The sequence below is a fragment of the Eulemur rufifrons genome, chromosome 14, assembly GCF_041146395.1.
Source record: "Eulemur rufifrons isolate Redbay chromosome 14, OSU_ERuf_1, whole genome shotgun sequence".
Taxonomy (NCBI): domain Eukaryota; kingdom Metazoa; phylum Chordata; class Mammalia; order Primates; family Lemuridae; genus Eulemur; species Eulemur rufifrons.
This window is the reverse complement of record NC_090996.1, coordinates 360,075-378,016: the sequence shown is the minus strand read 5'-3', so window position 1 is coordinate 378,016 and position 17,942 is coordinate 360,075. Positions and strand designations below refer to the sequence as shown.

General features: G+C 59.9%; 4 protein-coding genes across 11 annotated transcripts; 3 read left to right on the top strand and 1 right to left on the bottom strand.

The window, feature by feature from the left end:
• The first annotated feature begins 977 nt into the window (after positions 1-977).
• CORO1A (coronin 1A) lies at positions 978-6,738 on the top strand. Its single transcript, XM_069485606.1, has 11 exons — positions 978-1,059; positions 2,564-2,762; positions 3,942-4,064; positions 4,163-4,292; positions 4,388-4,572; positions 4,731-4,850; positions 5,399-5,503; positions 5,607-5,752; positions 5,870-5,927; positions 6,041-6,256; positions 6,540-6,738. The coding sequence occupies exons 2-11, from the start codon at positions 2,565-2,567 to the stop codon at positions 6,642-6,644; spliced, it is 1,386 nt and encodes a 461-aa protein (XP_069341707.1). The 5' UTR covers positions 978-1,059; position 2,564; the 3' UTR covers positions 6,645-6,738.
• Positions 6,739-9,010: 2,272 nt separating this feature from the next.
• BOLA2B (bolA family member 2B) lies at positions 9,011-10,049 on the bottom strand. Its single transcript, XM_069486058.1, has 3 exons — positions 9,791-10,049; positions 9,614-9,711; positions 9,011-9,313 (listed from the first exon to the last, which is right to left on the bottom strand). The coding sequence occupies exons 1-3, from the start codon at positions 9,851-9,853 to the stop codon at positions 9,214-9,216; spliced, it is 261 nt and encodes an 86-aa protein (XP_069342159.1). The 5' UTR covers positions 9,854-10,049; the 3' UTR covers positions 9,011-9,213.
• A 111-nt stretch (positions 10,050-10,160) lies between these two features.
• Positions 10,161-13,446, top strand: SLX1A (SLX1 homolog A, structure-specific endonuclease subunit). 5 transcript variants are annotated; one of them, XM_069485791.1, is made up of 6 exons: positions 10,161-10,531; positions 11,032-11,083; positions 11,188-11,523; positions 12,809-12,936; positions 13,103-13,187; positions 13,270-13,446. In XM_069485791.1, the coding sequence occupies exons 1-6, from the start codon at positions 10,344-10,346 to the stop codon at positions 13,312-13,314; spliced, it is 834 nt and encodes a 277-aa protein (XP_069341892.1). In that variant the 5' UTR covers positions 10,161-10,343; the 3' UTR covers positions 13,315-13,446. The 5 variants fall into 5 exon arrangements, with proteins under 5 accessions (XP_069341892.1, XP_069341891.1, XP_069341894.1 ...); XM_069485790.1 differs by having other exon boundaries at positions 11,182-11,523; XM_069485793.1 differs by lacking the exon at positions 11,188-11,523.
• A 977-nt stretch (positions 13,447-14,423) lies between these two features.
• On the top strand, positions 14,424-17,846 carry LOC138394767 (sulfotransferase 1A1). Of its 4 annotated transcripts, none has more exons than XM_069487140.1 (8): positions 14,424-14,514; positions 15,432-15,603; positions 15,715-15,840; positions 15,928-16,025; positions 16,548-16,674; positions 16,766-16,860; positions 17,351-17,531; positions 17,647-17,846. In XM_069487140.1, the coding sequence occupies exons 2-8, from the start codon at positions 15,456-15,458 to the stop codon at positions 17,796-17,798; spliced, it is 927 nt and encodes a 308-aa protein (XP_069343241.1). In that variant the 5' UTR covers positions 14,424-14,514; positions 15,432-15,455; the 3' UTR covers positions 17,799-17,846. The 4 variants fall into 4 exon arrangements, with proteins under 4 accessions (XP_069343241.1, XP_069343240.1, XP_069343239.1 ...); XM_069487139.1 differs by having other exon boundaries at positions 14,425-14,514; positions 15,455-15,603; XM_069487138.1 differs by having other exon boundaries at positions 14,425-14,514; positions 15,452-15,603.
• Positions 17,847-17,942: the final 96 nt, after the last annotated feature.

The window sequence follows — 17,942 nt, the reverse complement described above, 5'->3', positions numbered from 1 at the left end:
CACACTCAGAAAGCAACCAGATTCTAGAGTAGGCCTTTCTCGCCGGCCTTGGAGCTCCGTGCAGGGTGCGCTCTGAATGCGGGATGGGAGCAGACTCTTCCGCGGCCTGGGTCTGACCGACGTCCGGCCTCCTCTCTCCTCCCGCCAGGCCGAGAGCCTGACCCATGGCCTCTGTGCGGGGAACCATCCCAGCCGGACCTCAGAGAAGCCAGGGTCGGCCGCTGCCTTCCTGTGTGGAGCTCCCAGGGGTGGGGATGGCACGGAAGGGCACCTGCTTTCCAGAGCGGAGGCGAGAGGCAGAGGTGTAGGCAGGAGACACCGGGACCTGAGCCATCACCGGTTTCTGGTGCCCAGAGACCTACTGGGGAAGCCATCCTGTCGCCGCTTTCCCTCTGGGCGGGCCCCTCACACTTCTTCCTGTGTGTCCGGCGCTGTGCTCCGTAATGCCGGGTTATTTCAGCTGTTCCTTGCCACAACCCTGCGAAGCAGGTGGACAAGCGTGCTCCAGGTGAAGACAGGACACCCCGGAGGATAAGTGATCCCTGAAGCCACCCATGAGTAGATCTAGAAGCCGGGGCAAGAACCTTGGTCCCCTCGCCCTCGCTGTCCTGCCGTGCCGGCGGCGCGGGGGTCCGGAGGCCTGGAGGGCTGCCAGGCAGCTGTCACGAATGCCGGGGCAAGGATGCCGAGCAGGCTGGGGCGGGCTGAATGACGGAGGAAGAATGGGGTATTTTTGCATTTTGACATTTTTCAAAAGTGCAAGTTCGATTAGGAGCGACTGGCCAGCAGCATGTGCTTGGGCCCCGCAGTTGTCGCCGAGCCGGAGGCGGGTGGCGGCGCGGGTGGCGGCGGCCGTCGGGGGCGGGCCCGGCCCCTAGAGCTCCGCCCCGAGGGGCGCTGCCCCCCGCAGGAGGCGGTGCTCGGCCGCTTCTCATTCATTGTCTTGACAAGAGCATCCTTAGCGGGCGCGTCTCGGCTCCTCCGCTCCTTCCTCCTCCGCCTCCGCCTCCGCCTCCGCCTCCATTTGGGGGTCACTCTCCACTCTCAGCTCGGCAGCAGGTAAGGCTGGGGCCCCCGGGGCGGCGGGGGTGGCCTGGCGGCCACCGGCCACCTGTGGGGCAGGCGCGAGCGTGGGCGCCGCGGGCTGCGGGGGCGGGCGGGCTGTCAGCACCCCGCAGGGCTGAGGCGACGGAGCCGGTGGGTCCGGCCGCCTGGAGGGACGCTGCCTGGAGAGCGAGGGCCCGCCGGGGACCCGAGGGCTCCGAGGAGGTGAGGGAGCGGGGCCCCCGCAGCCAAGATGGGGGTGGGGAGCCGGGGTCAGCACAGACTCCGGAATGGGAGTCTCTGCGGGTGGGAGTGGGGCGCAGGGTGGGGCGAGCGAGGCAGCTGCCCTGGGCTCGGAGACAGGAAGGGGTTGAGAGCAAAACAAGAAAAAGACCAAGTTCCCCTTTCCGTGGTTTCCGGGCCTGGTACCTGCGGTGGGGGAGGAGGCAGGGTGGGGCGATGGCTTCCTATCCCCCCACCTCTGGTCTGGGGCTCCCCTCTCCCCAGACCCGGGCTGCCCACGAGACTGGGGCCCTTCACACACCTCCTCACAGCTTTTGGGGCCGGCACACCTAGCAGCCTCCTCCCTGGGCCCAGGGTGGGCTAGGGGCTGGAGCCCAAGGCAGGGCAAGGGGCGAAGCTGCGGAGGTGGGCAGAAGGCTCTGGGCAGGGTGCCCTCTGAGCATAGCACAGGCCCCTTCACTGAGCAGGAAGGTGACGCTGTTGGGCACAGGATTGGCCCCTGGAGCTCCTTGTTCCCCACCCAGCCATCGTGGGGGGAACCATCCCAGCCGGACCTCAGAGAAGCCAGGGTCGGCCGCTGCCTTCCTGTGTGGAGCTCCCAGGGGTGGGGATGGCACGGAAGGGCACCTGCTTTCCAGAGCGGAGGCGAGAGGCAGAGGTGTAGGCAGGAGACACTGGGACCTGAGCCATCACCGGTTTCTGGTGCCCAGAGACCTACTGGGGAAGCCATCCTGTCACCGCTTTCCCTCTGGGCGGGCCCCTCACACTTCTTCCTGTGTGTCCAGCCCTGTGCCAGGAGGCGAGGCAGGGCCGGCCCCTGACCCTGCCTTCAGGAAGCTCTCCATGTGGGTATGAGGGATGTGGCCTCTGGACACAGTAACTAAGGGAGAACCCACCCTCTGCCATCTGGGCTGATGCCCTGGAATCCGAGCCATTAGAGACGAAGGGCTCTGCATCCGACGGCCAGTCAGTCAACAAACATGTGCTGGGCGCCGCTCCGCACCTTCTCTGTTGCAGAGGCTGAGGCTGTGGGACTGAGAGGGCGGCTGAGAGTGGCCTGCAGTGGGTGGAGAAGGTGGGCTTGCCGGCTAGACAGGAGTGAGGGGGCTGGGGAAGGTGAGCAGGGAGGGTGGCAGGCTTTCAGCCACAGAGAGTAAGGGGCAAGGAGCCCCCAGGGATGATGCTCGGACTGAGGGGTGTCCTGGGGGAGGTGGGGGCCACTGAAAGATCAGAGCTGACATGAAGGGAGAAAAGCTCTCAACCTGTGTGCCCCCAGGATGAGCCGGCAGGTGGTCCGCTCTAGCAAGTTCCGCCACGTGTTTGGCCAGCCGGCCAAGGCTGACCAGTGCTATGAGGACGTGCGTGTCTCACAGACCACCTGGGACAGTGGCTTCTGTGCCGTCAACCCCAAGTTCGTGGCCCTGATCTGTGAGGCCAGCGGGGGAGGAGCCTTCCTGGTGCTGCCCCTGGGCAAGGTGAGGCCCTGGACACAGCAGCTCCTGCACCTAACCCATGGCTCCGGAGAGGTCCTGATTAGGTGACTGTCATCAAGCCTTCCTGGGCCTCAATGTTGTCATCTGTAACACTGAGCTGGGCTGGATGAGTCTTAAGCTCCCTCCAGCTCCTCCATGCTGGGGGTGTGGGGAAACTGAAGCTCAGATGGGAGACAGCACAAGAAAGGTGTCACGGCAAGTCCTGCAGGACCTCCCAGGACCAGGTCTCCTGAGTCTCAGCCTGAGGCTCTCCCCGCAGAAGCACGGAGAGGGCTGGGATGCGGTCTGGACAGGCCCAGCAGTGTTCTCGGGGCTGGGAGGGACTCCAGGTTGGGGCCTGTCTGAGAAGCCAGGCTGAGCCCCTGGGGACCCAGTAAGCTCCAGCCCCCAGCTCGCAGGCAGAGATGATGCAAGAGGCCTTCTCCCTCCCCAGCCCAGCTTTCCCTCTGGTGGCGCTGCCCCTCCACCTGCCGTCTGCCGACCCCACCCCAGCACACCCCTGTGCTCTTTGGGGGGTAAGGCAGGAAGGGGAGATGGCCCTGAGCTGTTACCTTAAAAGGGCCGATGGAAGCAAAAAGAAGAGGAAGTGGTTGTCGGGGTGAGAGCTGGGCCCGCGCCCTGCATGGCTCTCTACACAGGAAGCCCTGCTGAAGCAGCTGTCCCCGGAAGAGGCCATTTCCAAACCTCTGTCCTTGCCGGGGGGCCAGTTATGACAGACTTCCTCGGACCCCTCCTTTTGGCAGGGCCCATCCCTGCAGCCCCACCATTCACATTCTTCCTTGGAGAGCCCCAACCCTGCCCCTGTCCTGGGTCCCGGGCCTTGGCCTGTTGTGCCCATGGAAGCCTCACTCCGGGACGTGGGGCGGGGGCGGTGGGGGGGGGGGTGCCGACTCTCAGGCACAGACTAGGACTGAGATAGAGACTGGCGGGAACTTGGCCAGGGTCTCACAGTAAGGCAGGGGCAGGACCCTGCATCCTGGGGTTTGCCCAGGCAACTCTGGGATTGGGGCAAAGAGAACAAACCGTCCCCACCCCAGGCCCTGGGCCACTTCCTGGAACCCCACAGCCTTCCTCTCTGGGCCTCTCCAAAGTGGGTGTAGGGAGGTTGGATTGGGTTTGGGGGCAAAAGTGCTTCTTGTAAGGCCCTCCTGTGCCCTCTAGACTGGACGTGTGGACAAGAACGCACCCACAGTCTGTGGCCACACAGCCCCCGTGCTGGACATCGCCTGGTGCCCACACAATGACAATGTCATTGCCAGTGGCTCTGAGGACTGCACAGTCATGGTGAGTGGTGATGGGGACCCAGGGGCTAGGAGGAGGGCTCCAGGATGGGATCTGACATTTGGACCCCAAAGACTCACTCACTCACCCCTTCTCTGCAGGTGTGGGAGATCCCTGATGGGGGCCTGACACTGCCCCTGCGGGAGCCTGTTATCACCCTGGAGGGCCACACCAAGCGCGTGGGCATCGTGACCTGGCACCCCACAGCCCAGAACGTGCTGCTAAGTGCAGGTGCCACAGGGGGTGGGGGATGAGGGGTGGCTGGTGGCCTGACATGGATGAGGGCAGGAGGATCATGGTTTCTGGCACTGGGGGGGATTGCACAGGTTGTGACAATGTGATCCTGGTGTGGGACGTGGGCACTGGGGTGGCCGTGCTGACGCTGGGCCCAGACGTGCACCCAGACACGATCTACAGCGTGGACTGGAGCCGAGACGGAGCCCTCATCTGCACCTCCTGCCGCGACAAGCGCGTGCGCATAATTGAGCCCCGAAAAGGCACTGTTGTAGCTGTGAGTCACCATGAACCCTGACCCTTGACCCTAGGACCTTTATCCCTTTTACCTGCCATCAACCAGGCGCTTGGATGCTGCCTTCCCTTGCTCCCACCTGGGACTGGCCCCGTAGAGGGTGTGTGTGTGCCTGACCTGCCACCTCCCTTTCTTTGCAGGAGAAGGACCGTCCGCACGAGGGGACCCGGCCTGTGCGTGCTGTGTTCGTGTCGGATGGAAAGATCCTGACCACGGGCTTCAGCCGCATGAGCGAGCGGCAGGTGGCGCTGTGGGACACAGTGAGTTCCAAACTGGGACGCAGAGGGCCCCTGGACTGGGAGTTAAAAAAAAAAAAAAAAAAGACTGGAGGCTTGGCTGGGTATGGTGGCTCACGCCTGTAATCCTAGCACTTTGGGAGGCCGGGGAGGGAGGATCTCTTGAGCTCAGGAGTTCAAGACCAGCCTGAGCAAGAGCAAGACCCTGTCTCTACTAAAAATAGAAAAAATTAGCCGGGCATGGTGGTGCGTGCCTGTAGTCCCAGCTACTCAGGAGGCTGAGGCAGGAGGAATGCTGGATCCCAAGAGTGAGGCTGCTGTGAGCTAGGCTGACACCATGGCACTCTAACTGGGGCAACAGAATGAGACTCTGTCTCAAGGACTGGAGGATTAGGCCCTGCTCTGCCACTTGCCAGGCCAGAAAAGCCATGGGCCTCAGTTTACCCGTGCATGAGATGGGGCTCCCACTGTTTGGCGTGGGATGGCTCTCACTGGGTCACTGCCTGGTGAAGATCACCATCCCAGGGCCTGACATGGCCCAGCCCATTGTTACCTACCACCTGTCTCTACAGAAGCACCTGGAGGAGCCGCTGTCCCTGCAGGAGCTGGACACAAGCAGCGGTGTCCTGCTGCCCTTCTTTGACCCCGACACCAACATTGTCTACCTCTGTGGCAAGGTGGCCAGTCAGGCGGGGTGGGCAGGGAGGTGGGTGGTGAGGACTCGGAGAGGACCAGGGCCAAGGCATCTGTTGGAGCTGACTCTCCCTCTGCCACCTGCAGGGTGACAGCTCTATCCGGTACTTTGAGATCACTTCTGAGGCCCCATTCCTGCACTATCTCTCCATGTTCAGTTCCAAGGAGTCCCAGCGTGGCATGGGCTACATGCCCAAACGTGGCCTGGAGGTGAACAAGTGTGAGATTGCCAGGTGACTGACCCTTGACCCTGACTGGCGCATGCTCCTTGGGCAGTGCTAACCACATGCTGGCCTTTAGCCCCCCACCCAGCCATGCTGTGGGCGATGCTCACCTTCCCGTTTTCACAGATTCTACAAGCTGCACGAGCGGAGGTGTGAGCCTATTGCCATGACAGTGCCTAGAAAGGTGACGCTCCCATGCCCTTCCCTGGGCTCCCGGGAGGGGCATTGACCCCAGGGCATTGCAGGGTGGTGTTGCAGCGTAAGTACTCTCTTAACCAGCCTTGGCCTTGCCCACAGTCGGACCTGTTCCAGGAGGACCTGTATCCCCCCACTGCAGGGCCTGACCCTGCCCTGACAGCTGAGGAGTGGCTGGGGGGTCGGGATGCTGGGCCCCTCCTCATTTCCCTCAAGGATGGCTACGTTCCCCCGAAGAGCCGGGAGCTGAGGGTCAACCGGGGCCTGGACACCGGGCGTAGGAGGGCAGCACCGGAGGCCAGTGGCACTCCCAGCTCGGTGAGAGGGTGGGGCAGCAGGGCAGTTGGGACAGGCAGATGGGGTAGGGCTGGTGTTTGTGGCAGCTCAAACTCACAACAGTGGGGACCCTTTGGGGGCTGGGAGTGGGTAATCCTGAGGACTCGGAACAGGTTTCAGGTTTACAGGCCTGTAGGTCTCCAGGTAGCAACTGGCTGAGGGACAGAAGGGCCCGAGGCCTGGGGCTCTTGCGAGGGGCTTGGCAGATGCAGGGTAAGGGGAACCCAGGGAGGAGCTGGGCCTAATGCAGCACTGGGTCCCTCAGGAGGTCGTATCCCGGCTGGAGGAAGAGATGAGGAAGCTCCAGGCCACGGTGCAGGAGCTACAGAAGCGCCTGGATAGGCTGGAGGAGACCATCCAGGCCAAGTAGAGGCTCCAGGACCTTCAGTGGGGCCAGCCATTCACAACCTTCCATTCAGTCCCCACTCCTCGGGCCACATGGCAGATAAGAAAAAAAATAATAAAATGGCTTTATTTTCTGGTACTGCTCAGACTCTGATGACTGGTGGTCTGGATGCTGGGTCTGGTGAACTGACTAGCCCTTGCACTTCCCCGCAGTAGCCCTGATGAGACTGCCCATGGTAGGGGTGGGGAGTGCCTCCAGATGCCCTACGACACAGGATGTGCTTCAGAGCCTGTTCTCCATTTCCCAGCTCCTCAGGGCTGGCAGGTCTGAGCTATTCAAAGCCCTGGCCTAAGGCCTCAAAAATGTCCATATTCATCCCAAATCTGGCTTTCCTAGTCAACCAAAACATCTGGTTGCATGCAGTCGTACTGGCACTATTGCTTGGGGGGAGCTGAACCACTGCAGGCCTAAAGAATAAAAATAACATGGAAGCCTTCTCCAAGGAAAAAGCTTAGAAGCAAAACAACAGCCTGGGCCGGGCGTGGTGGCTCACGCCTGTAATCCTAGCACTGGGAGGCTGAGGCGGGAGGATTGCTCGAGGTCAGGAGTTCGAGACCAGCCTGAGCAAGAGCGAGACCCCGTCTCTACTAAAAATAGAAAGAAATTATATGGACAGCTAAAAACATATATAGAAAAAATTAGCCGGGCATGGTAGCGCATGCCTGTAGTCCCAGCTACTTGGGAGGCTGAGGCAGTAGGATCGCTTGGGCCCAGGAGTTTGAGGTTCCTGTGAGCTAGGCTGACGCCACGGCACTCACTCTAGCCAGGGCAACAAAACAACACTCTGTCTCAAAAAAACAAAAAAACAACAGCCTGACCCCAGTTTACAGGTAAGGAAACTAAGGCACAGAGTGAGACCAGCTTGCTGAAGGGAGATCCCGAGTCATGGCCTAAGTCTCCCCCTTCAAGTTCAGGGCCTTCCCCTGTGCAGAGCTGCTGCCTCTTGAGCCCTTACTGTGGGTCCTCCCTGGGCCTAGCCTCTGTGCGAGGGCCCTGGAAGGAATAGATCTGTCAGGCCCTGCTGAGGGGGGGTGTGGGAGTAGGTTCTGATGACCAACTTAGTGGGTGATCCCCTGAACCGGGAGGACACAGGGCTGTTTGGGATGGGTGTCTTGGCCATAGCAGAACTTGGCACATATCATGCAGGAGCCACCAAAGGCCCCATTCCCAGACCCCTGCTCTTCAGCATGCCATTGGAAACTACCTGGGTAGAGAAGTGCATGAAAACAGATGGACAAACATCCCCATCTGCCCACTTGGGTTTCACCCTTTATGCAAGCTATGTGACCCTGGGCAAGTCACTTCTCTCCAGGCCTCAGCTGCCATCTATAAAATGGGGGAGGGATGTCATCACAGCCCGGTGAATGTGGTAGGTGGATCCAATCAGAGGTGCGGTCTTGGCTTCTTAAAGAGGCAATGATCCTACTCTGAGCCTCTCCCGCACAATGGGAACGATGGGGCCTTCTGGGGTCTGCATAAGTAGACTCAGTCACTAGTTTTCCTCTTGGCCCAAGGGAACCAAAAAAAGTTCAGGAAATGATCCCTGGAGCCCTGAAGGATTAACCAGTCATGACCACGACTCTCCGCTTTACTAGCCCATTCTCTTCTGGTGGAAACAAGAAAAGGAGGTAGGGGTTGGAGGTAATTTAGGGACCGAGAAACTAGTCTTGAAAACACAGGGGAACAGAGTGGGTGATGGCTGAAACTTGCAATTTCTCAGTCCCAAAGAGCCCTGGCACCAACTGGGTCGCTTGCTATCCCTCCTGGGTTTCAGTGACCTCTGTGCAAGGTCCTACCAACCCTAACAACCTGTGGTTAAGACTGACACAGGAGCACCACCTGCCCCAATTTTGTGACTCAGGTCAGCCTTCTTTTTCTGCTCCAATCCCATCCCTATCCCCTCTCCACAGCCCCAATTCCTGAAAACCTCATGATCTTCCCAGGGGCAGCTGTGGCCACATCAAGCCCAGAGCTATGAGGCCACTGGACCTTCTCCAGTGGGCCAGAAAACTTCAGATTTCAGGTGTTGAGGAGCTCCTACTTGGGCATCACATCCCCTGAGGCCTTTGAAGGGCCGAGGGAAGGTACCTGTAGGGGATGTGTAAAATCCTGTAACATGCCTTTGATATTAGAAGGGTGCTGGGGAGAGGGAGAGGCTTGTTCAACTGTCCAGGGCCCTGAAACCTTGAGCACTTTCTCATCTCTGCATCTTGAAGGCTGGTAGAAAGCAGGAACCCCAGCTCTCTGGGGTTGGGTGGGTGGTGGCAGTATAGGCCCTTAGGGGTCTACAGAGAGTTACACAGACAAGGCTTGTGAGGCAGGCTCTGGAGGGGACCGTAACAATAAAACTTTCATTTTACAAGCAGGTATACAGAAGCCCAGATGGGAGAGGGCCTTGTCCAAGGTAAAACAATGGAGGAGGGCAGGGAGAGGCCAGGTCCTAGAGTCAGTCTCAATGCCCTCCCACACACAACACACCAACACAGACGCTGGTCCTGACTTATAATTTAATGGCTGTGCAGGTCCTGGTCCCTCATTTCTGCTGCTCACGGGCCCACTGCTCTGGGGTCAGAGTTTTCTGCTCAAAAGCATGGATGTGCGGGAGCTCTTCCACTAGACACGTGTTCACCAGCCTAGGGGGAGAGATGCCGTTAGGAATGGGAGAATGGGGCCTGGGTTGCGGCCCTCGAAGCTAGGGTGACTCAGGAGACTGTAGGTGTCCTCAAGGTTTGTAGTCCCCAGGACGTGGGAACAGTTGGGGGTGTTGGGCTTAAATTGAAATACTTGAAGCAGGGGCCACGAAGGCGGGATCCTTAAGGTCACGGGGCCACGTTGTAGGGGTAAGGGAATTAGGTTGCAGGAGAAAGGGGAGTGGCCACGGTTGTGGTCCCAGAGTTCTGACCGCTCTGTGCGGCGTGTTGCCGGGACCTCACCGGTGTCTCTGAAGCAGCGGCTTCCCCTCAAACTTGGCGGACACCACCAGGACTCGGAAGCTGGACGCGCAACGGCTGGGGGTCGTGTCCTCCACCTCCTACCCGGCAGAATAATACGAATGGAGCCGAGCGCGTCCCCCAGGAACACTTTTCCCCCGTTGGGGCGGCTCAACTCACCACGTGCTCCGCCTCCAGGTCCCGCTGCAGCTTCTCCCGAAGGTATTCGGCGCTGAGTTCCATAGCGGCAGTCCAGCTGGGGCTGCAGCCCAGCGGGGACGGAACCTCAGCTCGTAACCGGGCCACACCGCTTTCCGCCCTTACAGAAGCCACTTCCGCTGGGGCATCTACTTCCGCCCTTACTAAGGCGTCGGTAAACGCGGTACTCCGCCCTCAAGCAAGCCGAGCTTTCCAACAGTCAAGGGTTTCCGCGCTTGCCATCAGTTAGCCAATCAGAGTGTGCGTAAGGATGGTCGCTGCCGGAGCCGACGCTCATTGGCTGGCGCTCGTCGCCGCCGTACCGGCCTCGGTTCTGTGGGCGGGTTTCCAAACCCCTCAGCAGCCCAGAGAGAGGGCACGGACCCGCATTGCTGTGACTTCCACGGTTCCTGGGGATCGTCCCCAAGCACTTTTTCCGAAACAAGCATCTTACAGCCCTAGCAGCCCAGCCCTCCCTGGGGTCTTAGGTCATAGCAGTCAACCCCCAGCGGCTGCCCCTTACCCACAAGCCCCGATGGGCCCCGCGGGGGACGCGGTGAGGGCGGGGCGCTTCTACGGCGTTTACCTGCTCTACTGCCTGAACCCTCGGCACCGGGGCCGCGTCTACGTGGGGTTTACCGTCAACCCTGCTCGACGGGTCCAGCAGCACAATGGGGGCCGCAAAAAAGGCGGAGCCTGGCGGACCAGCGGGCGAGGGCCCTGGTAAGAGGGAGCGGGTCTGTGTGTCAAGAAGGAAGGCTTCATGGAGAAGGCGGGCCCCGCGGGGCAGAAGCCTGAGGAGAGGGGCGAGCCAGGCCAGTGATAGAGGGCAGGGCTGCTGTGGGGTCTGATGGGGCTGGAACGGGGAAGGGGGGTGAGGGTGGGGTTCTAGTGACGGGGGCGGGGCCTATCACAGGGGAGGGGCGCGGCAGGGAGGCGGTGCCCTGTGGAACTCCGGGCGGGGGAGGGGGCTGGCTAAGGAGGGGACTGGTGAGCAAGGCTGGGGTTGGAATAGAGCCTAGAAGGGACGGGAGTCAGGTACCTGGGACTGGAGCGAGGCCTGGGGTTGCACGTGTGCGGGACGTACCTCCCCGGAGGGGGCGGGGCCTCGCGGCCAGGCTTGAGGCTGGGTGTGAGGACTCCGAACCGTGGCCAGGGGATTCGGCATGACGGAGTCGGGGGCTCACGGACCGCACCCTCGTTCTCCTCTGCCCCCTAACCAGGGAGATGGTGCTCATCGTTCACGGCTTCCCGTCCACTGTGGCCGCCCTTCGGGTAAGAAAGAAGACCCGGCGGCGGGCGGGGGGCTTGGGGCCTGCCCCAGGCCGCCCCCTGCCCCGAGCTGCCCTGACGCTCTTGTACCCCGTCTGCAGTTCGAGTGGGCCTGGCAGCACCCGCAAGCCTCCCGCCGCCTGGCGCACGTGGGTCGGCGTCTGCGCGGCGAGGCGGCCTTCGCTTTCCACCTGCGCGTGCTGGCGCACATGCTGCGCGCGCCTCCCTGGGCGCGCCTCCCGCTCACGCTGCGTTGGCTGCGCCCTGACTTCCGCCAGGAACTCTGCCTGCCGCCGCCGCCACACGTGCCGCTGGCCTTCGGGCCTCCGCCGCCCCGGCTCTCTGTCCCCAGGTGCCGCACCAGTCCCTGTGCTGACACCGAGCCTGAGCTGGACCCGGGCGCCGCTGAGGCCTGCTGCACCCTGTGCGCTCACTTGCTCCAGGTGAGATCCGCCCAACGCAGGGGCGGGTCTAGGGTCCAGACAACTTCGGATCAAGTTTGGCCGCCTTGCCCCCGTCTCTGAAATGGGGATGATAGTACTTGTGGCCATTCACGAACACATCAGTGCCTCCTCAGTGCCTTTGCACTTTCCCTCTGCCTGGAAGGGTCTTCCCTAGACTTTCTGTCTTTTTTTTGAGACAGAGTCTCGCTCTGTTGCCCGGGCTAGAGTGAGTGCCGTGGCGTCAGCCTAGCTCACAGCAACCTCCAACTCCTGGGCTCGAGCGATCCTCCTGCCTCAGCCTCCCGAGTAGCTGGGACGACAGGCATGCGCCACCATACCCGGCTAATTTTTTCCATATATATTTTTAGTTGTCCAGCTAATTTCTTTCTATATTTAGTAGAGATGGGGTCTCGCTCTTGCTCAGGCTGGTCTCGAACTCCTGACCTCGAGCGATCCTCCTGCCTCGGCCTCTCAGAGTGCTAGGATTACAGGCGTGAGCCACCGCGCCCGGCCTAGACCTTTTGTCTTGATGACATGTCACCTTTTCAGTGAGATCTTCCCTGGCTTGCTATTTAAAATTGCACCTTTCTTGTACACTTTCCTGCCCCACTTTTTTCCCTGAGCACTTACTATTGTTTGACATAGTACATATTTTATTGTCTTATTAGTCTCTCCTCACCCCCATACTAAACTTCACAAGGGCAGCTCTTGTTCACTACTGCAGATATTTAACAAATTAATAATGATGGCCCTGGCTTCTCCTGAGCTCTCAGTGAATGTAAATGGTTGAGTGCTTGCCATTCAGAGATGTGAGCTGCCTGCGGCTCCTTGGGCTGTAAGGAACTACAGGTGTGGCTGCAGTGGCCAGGCTGTGACATAATCACTGCTGATGCTCAGAGGAAGTTGTACAGCTTAGTTCCTGGGGGCAAGTATTTTACCCTCTCCGTACCTGTTTCTTCATCTGTAAGATGTAAAAAATAGTAGTATGTGCCTCAGAGGGTTGTTTTGTGTAATGCAGCGGTCCCCAACCTTTTTGGCACCAGGGACCAGTTTCATGGTAGACAGTTTTTGCATGGACCGGGGGTCGGGGGGACGTGGTGCAGAGCTCAGGCGGTGAGGAGCAGCCCGTTTCCTAACAGGCCGCGGACCGGTACTCAGCTACAGCCTGGGTGTTGGCGGCCGCAGATGTAATGGCCCCAGAACATTGTCCGGTCCATAGAAATGCTTTATGAAGAAATGCATCATTCCTCTTTGTGTGCTCTTACCTGCCTGCCACCTCTGACAGGATGAAGAGGGTCCCTTGTGTTGCCCCCACCCTGGCTGTCCCCTAAGGGCCCATGTGATCTGCCTGGCAGAGGAGTTCCTTCGGGAAGAACCAGGGCAGCTTTTGCCCCTAGAGGGCCAATGCCCTAGGTGAGTTCGCTACCCCTACTCCTGCCTGGTCTAGCTCTGGGAAGTGGGTGCCCAGTTGTCCAATCTAGGCCCAGGCAGCTGAGTCCTCATCTGGGCACCCAGGGCCTAGCCTGGAGGGGGCTTGTGATGCCTGACACTTGTGTTTTCTCACACAACCCCTTGGTAGCTGTGAGAACTCAGTGCTTTGGGGAGACCTGATCTGGCTGTGCCGGATGGGCACTGAGGAGGAAGAAGAGTTGGAATCAGAAGAGGTGAGAGATGGCTTTGGCCCCGGCCTCTCTGCCCTCCTCCGTCCCCTGGGCTGCCTTGGACCAATCCCCCTTGCCTCCACAGGAACACTGGACAGACATGCTGGAGACTGATCCTCAGTGTCCCTAACCCTCCTCCCCCTCCTGTTCTGTGCCACACCCCCCCGCCCCGCCCCCGTGGGTCTGGCCAGGTTTTACTTGAGTTCAATAAAAAGTCTGACTAAGTTAAGGGTACCTTCTGGTGTTCGTTGTGGGGTGGGGGGCAGGGTGGAGCAAGTAGGCAGGGGCAAGTAGGCTTGGGTGAGAGGAACAGAGGAAGGAGGAGGGGCCGCCACTGGCCCAAGAATGTGACCAGCCCCTCCTCTGCCTGGAGACCACGCTGCCTCAGCTTTCCCAGCTGGCCTCTGAGGTCGTATAGGTCTTTGAAGGCTCGGAAGACTCACACACCCTTGCTCAGACTGTTAACTGCCTGCAGCGCCTGGCTTGACTTTGGACTTCAATCCACATTGTGAGGACAAAGGCTGAGGAGGAAGGTGGGGTGCTCTCCTTCCTTGAGGCCCTGTGGCTTCCAAGCCCCAGTCTCTTCTTGTCTCTGTCTGTGGAGCTGCCTTCAAACCCAGGGGAAGAAAAGCACCTTCTGGGGTGCTTTCACGAGTGATGTTCTGTGAGGTCCTCCGGGAGTGTGACGCTGGGGCTCACTCCCAGAGTCATTAGGCTCCAGCATCCTCGTGCATTCTTGTCCTGTGTTGCCTCCAGAGGAACTTTCCTTGGTCTGCTCCACCCCCAACCCCTTCACCCTGCCCACCCACATCACTCTGGACTTGCCTGTGGTCAGAGCCTGGAATGCCTGGGCCAGAACTCTTGGCACCTTCACGACCGGCCTGGAGCGAGTGGGCAGGTGAGTGGCCCGCCCTGCCCCATGCCTGCCTAGCACGTGTGCATCCTTCCCCTTCCCTCCTCCCCGTCCTGCACAGAGTCCATAAGAAAAAGCCACCTGACCTTGCAGGGGCAGTTCGGAGGGGCAGGTCAGGAGCCAGATTACAGCTCAAAAACCAAACCACTATTGGGCCCTTTCTCCTTTCAGTCTTTCTTTTGTTTTCTACACACTAAAGTCACATCTTGAGGTTTGGGTCAGTCTAGGTGTGGCTCCAGGCTCCCCCACCCCTTTCCTTCCGGGAGGACTGCCAAGGCCCAGCGCTGGCTCCAGATCCCTCCCACTTTAGAGTTACAAAATCCTCAGCTCAGAGAGCAGCTCTGCGCTGTCCACACGGCACACACCCTGAGCGACAGCACGCCGAGGTGGGCACAGGCCAGGTTCCTGAAAAGTCAGGTGAGTGCCAGGGTGGCAGTGGGCTGGGCCAGATCCCCCTCACCCTGCTCGGCTCCTGTGGCTGGTCCCTCTGCTCCGGCCTCTCCCACCCCTGCTTGTGTCCCATGGGTATCCCCATTTCAGCGCAGCTCTCGGCTGGCCTGGATCCCCCTTCCTTCTGCCGAGTCATAAGAGCTTTCCTCATTCACATACCAGACTCTGGCCCCGAGAGCAAGCTCAGTTGCTCAATTGGCCATATTTGTCCCCAAGCCAAGATAGAGTGTGGCTGGGCAAGTGGAATGACAGGCCTGGTCAGCCTGGGGGTTTCCACAAGTGAGGGGCCTGCGGAGCTCAAGGAGGGGAACGGGTCGGGGGTGGAGCGCATAGAGGCGCCCACTGGATGGAGGCTGGCTCCAGCAGGAAGTAGTGAGAGAAAATAAAGCTGGCCCGCAGGGAGTTCGGATGGGCAGGCCCTAGAGTTTTCTCAAGTGCAGGCTGGAATCTCCTGCAGAGCTTCAAAAACCCTGCTATCTGGGCTCCACCCCAGAGAGTGCTTTAATCCTGCAGTCCCCAACCCCTGGGCCATGGTCTGTGGCCTGCTCAGAAAACAGGGCTGCACATCACCGCCCGAGCTCTGCCTCCACCCGCCACCCCCACCCGTGGGAAAATTGTCTTCCATGAAACCGGTCCCTGGTGCCAAAAAGTTTGGGGACCCGTGGTTTACTTGGTCTGGGATGAAGCCTGGGCACTGGGATTGTGAAAGCTCTACAGGTACATCAAAGGTGCGGCCAGCACGGGAGCACGGCACTGGAGTCTGAGTCCCCAGCCCCACCACTCACTAGACTTGGAGCCTGGGCAAGTCGCTCAGCATCCCCAAACCTCAGTGTCCTCATCTTAAAGCGAGACTTCAGCAGATGGTATTGTTTGATGGTATTAAGGGGTCTGGCTTCTGACACAGCAGCATGGAGCTAGTCCAGGATACTTACCGCCAGCCAGAGGAGTATGTGAAGGGGGTCCCGCTCATCAAGTGCTTTGCAGAAGCTTTGGGGCCGCTGCAGAGCTTCCAGCCCCAGCCTGATGACCTGCTGATTTGCACCTACCCCAAGTCTGGTAGGTGAAGAGGGCCACCCACCCTCTCCTGGGCCGCCATCCCCACCCTGGCCCTCAGGGGCACGCCCTCAGCCCTGCTCGCCTCCCGTTCCCATCTCCCTCCCTCTCTAGGCACCACTTGGGTGAGCCAGATACTGGACATGATCTACCACGGTGGCGACCTAGAGAAGTGTCACCGGGCCCCCATCTTCATCCGTGTGCCCTTCCTTGAGTTCAAAGCCCCAGGGCTTCCCTCAGGTGTGTGGTGGCTGCTGGGGGCAAGTGGAGTGCAGGGAGCGAGGCCCGGGCTCCAGCTCACCAAACCTTTCCCTACCCGCGGCTTAGGTTTGGAGACGCTGAAAGAAACACCAGCCCCACGGCTCCTCAAGACGCACTTGCCCCTGGCCCTGCTGCCCCAGTCTCTGCTGGATCAGAAGATCAAAGTAAGTGGCAGGGGAAGCCAAGGGGAGGCTCCTGGGGACATCCAGCTTTAGTCCTGTTCTTCTGGGAAGGTCTCCTTACTTCCTCGAGCCTTTTCTCATCTCTCTGCCGCTTGACCTGGTGGGGCTCAGCCAGGAAAGTGAGCTGTTCACTGCAGACCCGAGAAAGGCGGAGCCCAGGTGATCACAGGCTCTCGGGAGAGGGGGCTGGTGGGACCCGGCATGTCTTGCTCCAAATCTGGGTGTGATGGCATCAACAGAGATTAGATTAATGTAAAATATGGCTCCAGGGACCAGCTAGGACTTTGGCATCAAAGCAGGTTCAAATCCCAGCCCAGTAATAACCTATCTTGAGAGATCTCAAGTCAGCCTCTAAGCCTCAGTTTCCTCCTTTCCCAGACAGAGATAACTTCGCTCACAGGGATGCTGTCCAGGGCGACAGGAGGGCAGGATGGGGGCCCAGGACTGGTGTGGGGTGTGCTGTGTGGTGATGGTGCTGGGGGTTGAGGTGATCTGCCCCTGCAGGTGGTCTATGTTGCCCGCAATGCAAAGGATGTGGCTGTCTCCTATTACCACTTCTACTGCATGGCCAAGGTGCACCCTGATCCTGGTACCTGGGACAGCTTCCTGGAGAAGTTCATGGCCGGGAAAGGTGGGCCCTACTCGGGGAAGGAGGGGGCGGAGCTGAGGAGCAGCAGCTAGAACTAACTCCAGCCCCACCCTGGTGCCCTGCCCCTTCCCAGTGTGCTACGGGTCCTGGTACCAGCACGTGCAGGAGTGGTGGGAGCTGAGTCGCACCCACCCGGTCCTCTACCTCTTCTATGAAGACATGAAGGAGGTGAGACCCCCTGTTCCTGCTTCCCTCCATGTCGCACCTGGGGGGCAGGATCCTCACAGAGGCCTGCCAAAGCCCTCTCAGGCCCCCTCCCCATGGCAGTGCCCACCCCATCCTGGATCTCCGTCCTGGCTTCCCTCAGCCGCAGTGCCAGGTACTCTGTACGGCCCTTATCCCTGGCGCCTGAGTCAGCCACACATGCAGTCAGTCACCAATCAGCAGTTCACCGCCCTCTACCCTCCCTGCCAAAGGGTTTGCCAAGGGTTTACCCTGGGGCCCGGTATGAAGGAGTACCGTGCCTGTCCTCAGCCAGGAAGAACCAAACCCAGCTTATTACAGGATCACAGGCAGGTGAGAGGATGAGTGAGACAAGGAGCTGGCTCTGAGGTTCCTAGTGGAAGTGGCCAGGTCCCTTCTGAGGTTAGAGGAGATCCCCCTTTCGTTTGCTCAGTGAGCAACCCAAACCTCGCTGAAGCGTCCTCTGCTGCTCTAGAACCCCAAAAGGGAGATTCAGAAGATCATGGAGTTTGTGGGGCGCTCCCTGCCGGAGGAGATCGTGGACCACATCGTCCAGCACACATCTTTCGAGGAGATGAAGAAGAACCCCATGACTAACTATACCACCGTCCCCCACGACATCATGGACCATGACATTTCCCCCTTCATGAGGAGAGGTGGGTGCCCAGCCGGGATGGGTGTCGAGGGAGGGTGGGAGCAGCAGCCAGAGCCCACCCTGAGCCATGGGGCCCCCTCTGCAGCGGGACTTCACCCCCCTCCTTCCCCCACAAGGTGTGGCTGGGGACTGGAAAACCACCTTCACCGTGGCCCAGAGTGAGCGCTTTGACGCCGACTACGCCGAGAAGATGACTGGCTGGGACCTCGGCTTCTGCTCACAGCTGGGAGTGGTGTTCGGCGGGAATCAGTCCAGAGGGAGCGTGTGAAACAAGGTTGACCCAAGGCCTCAAGAATAAAATATGATTTGGGTTCGATGCAGGCTTCTATTGGAAGCCAAGAGGAAACCTGCGCTTAAAGAGTAAATGCCCACTGGGACCAAATAAGGCCAGCTGCCGCCGCAGCCTCCACCT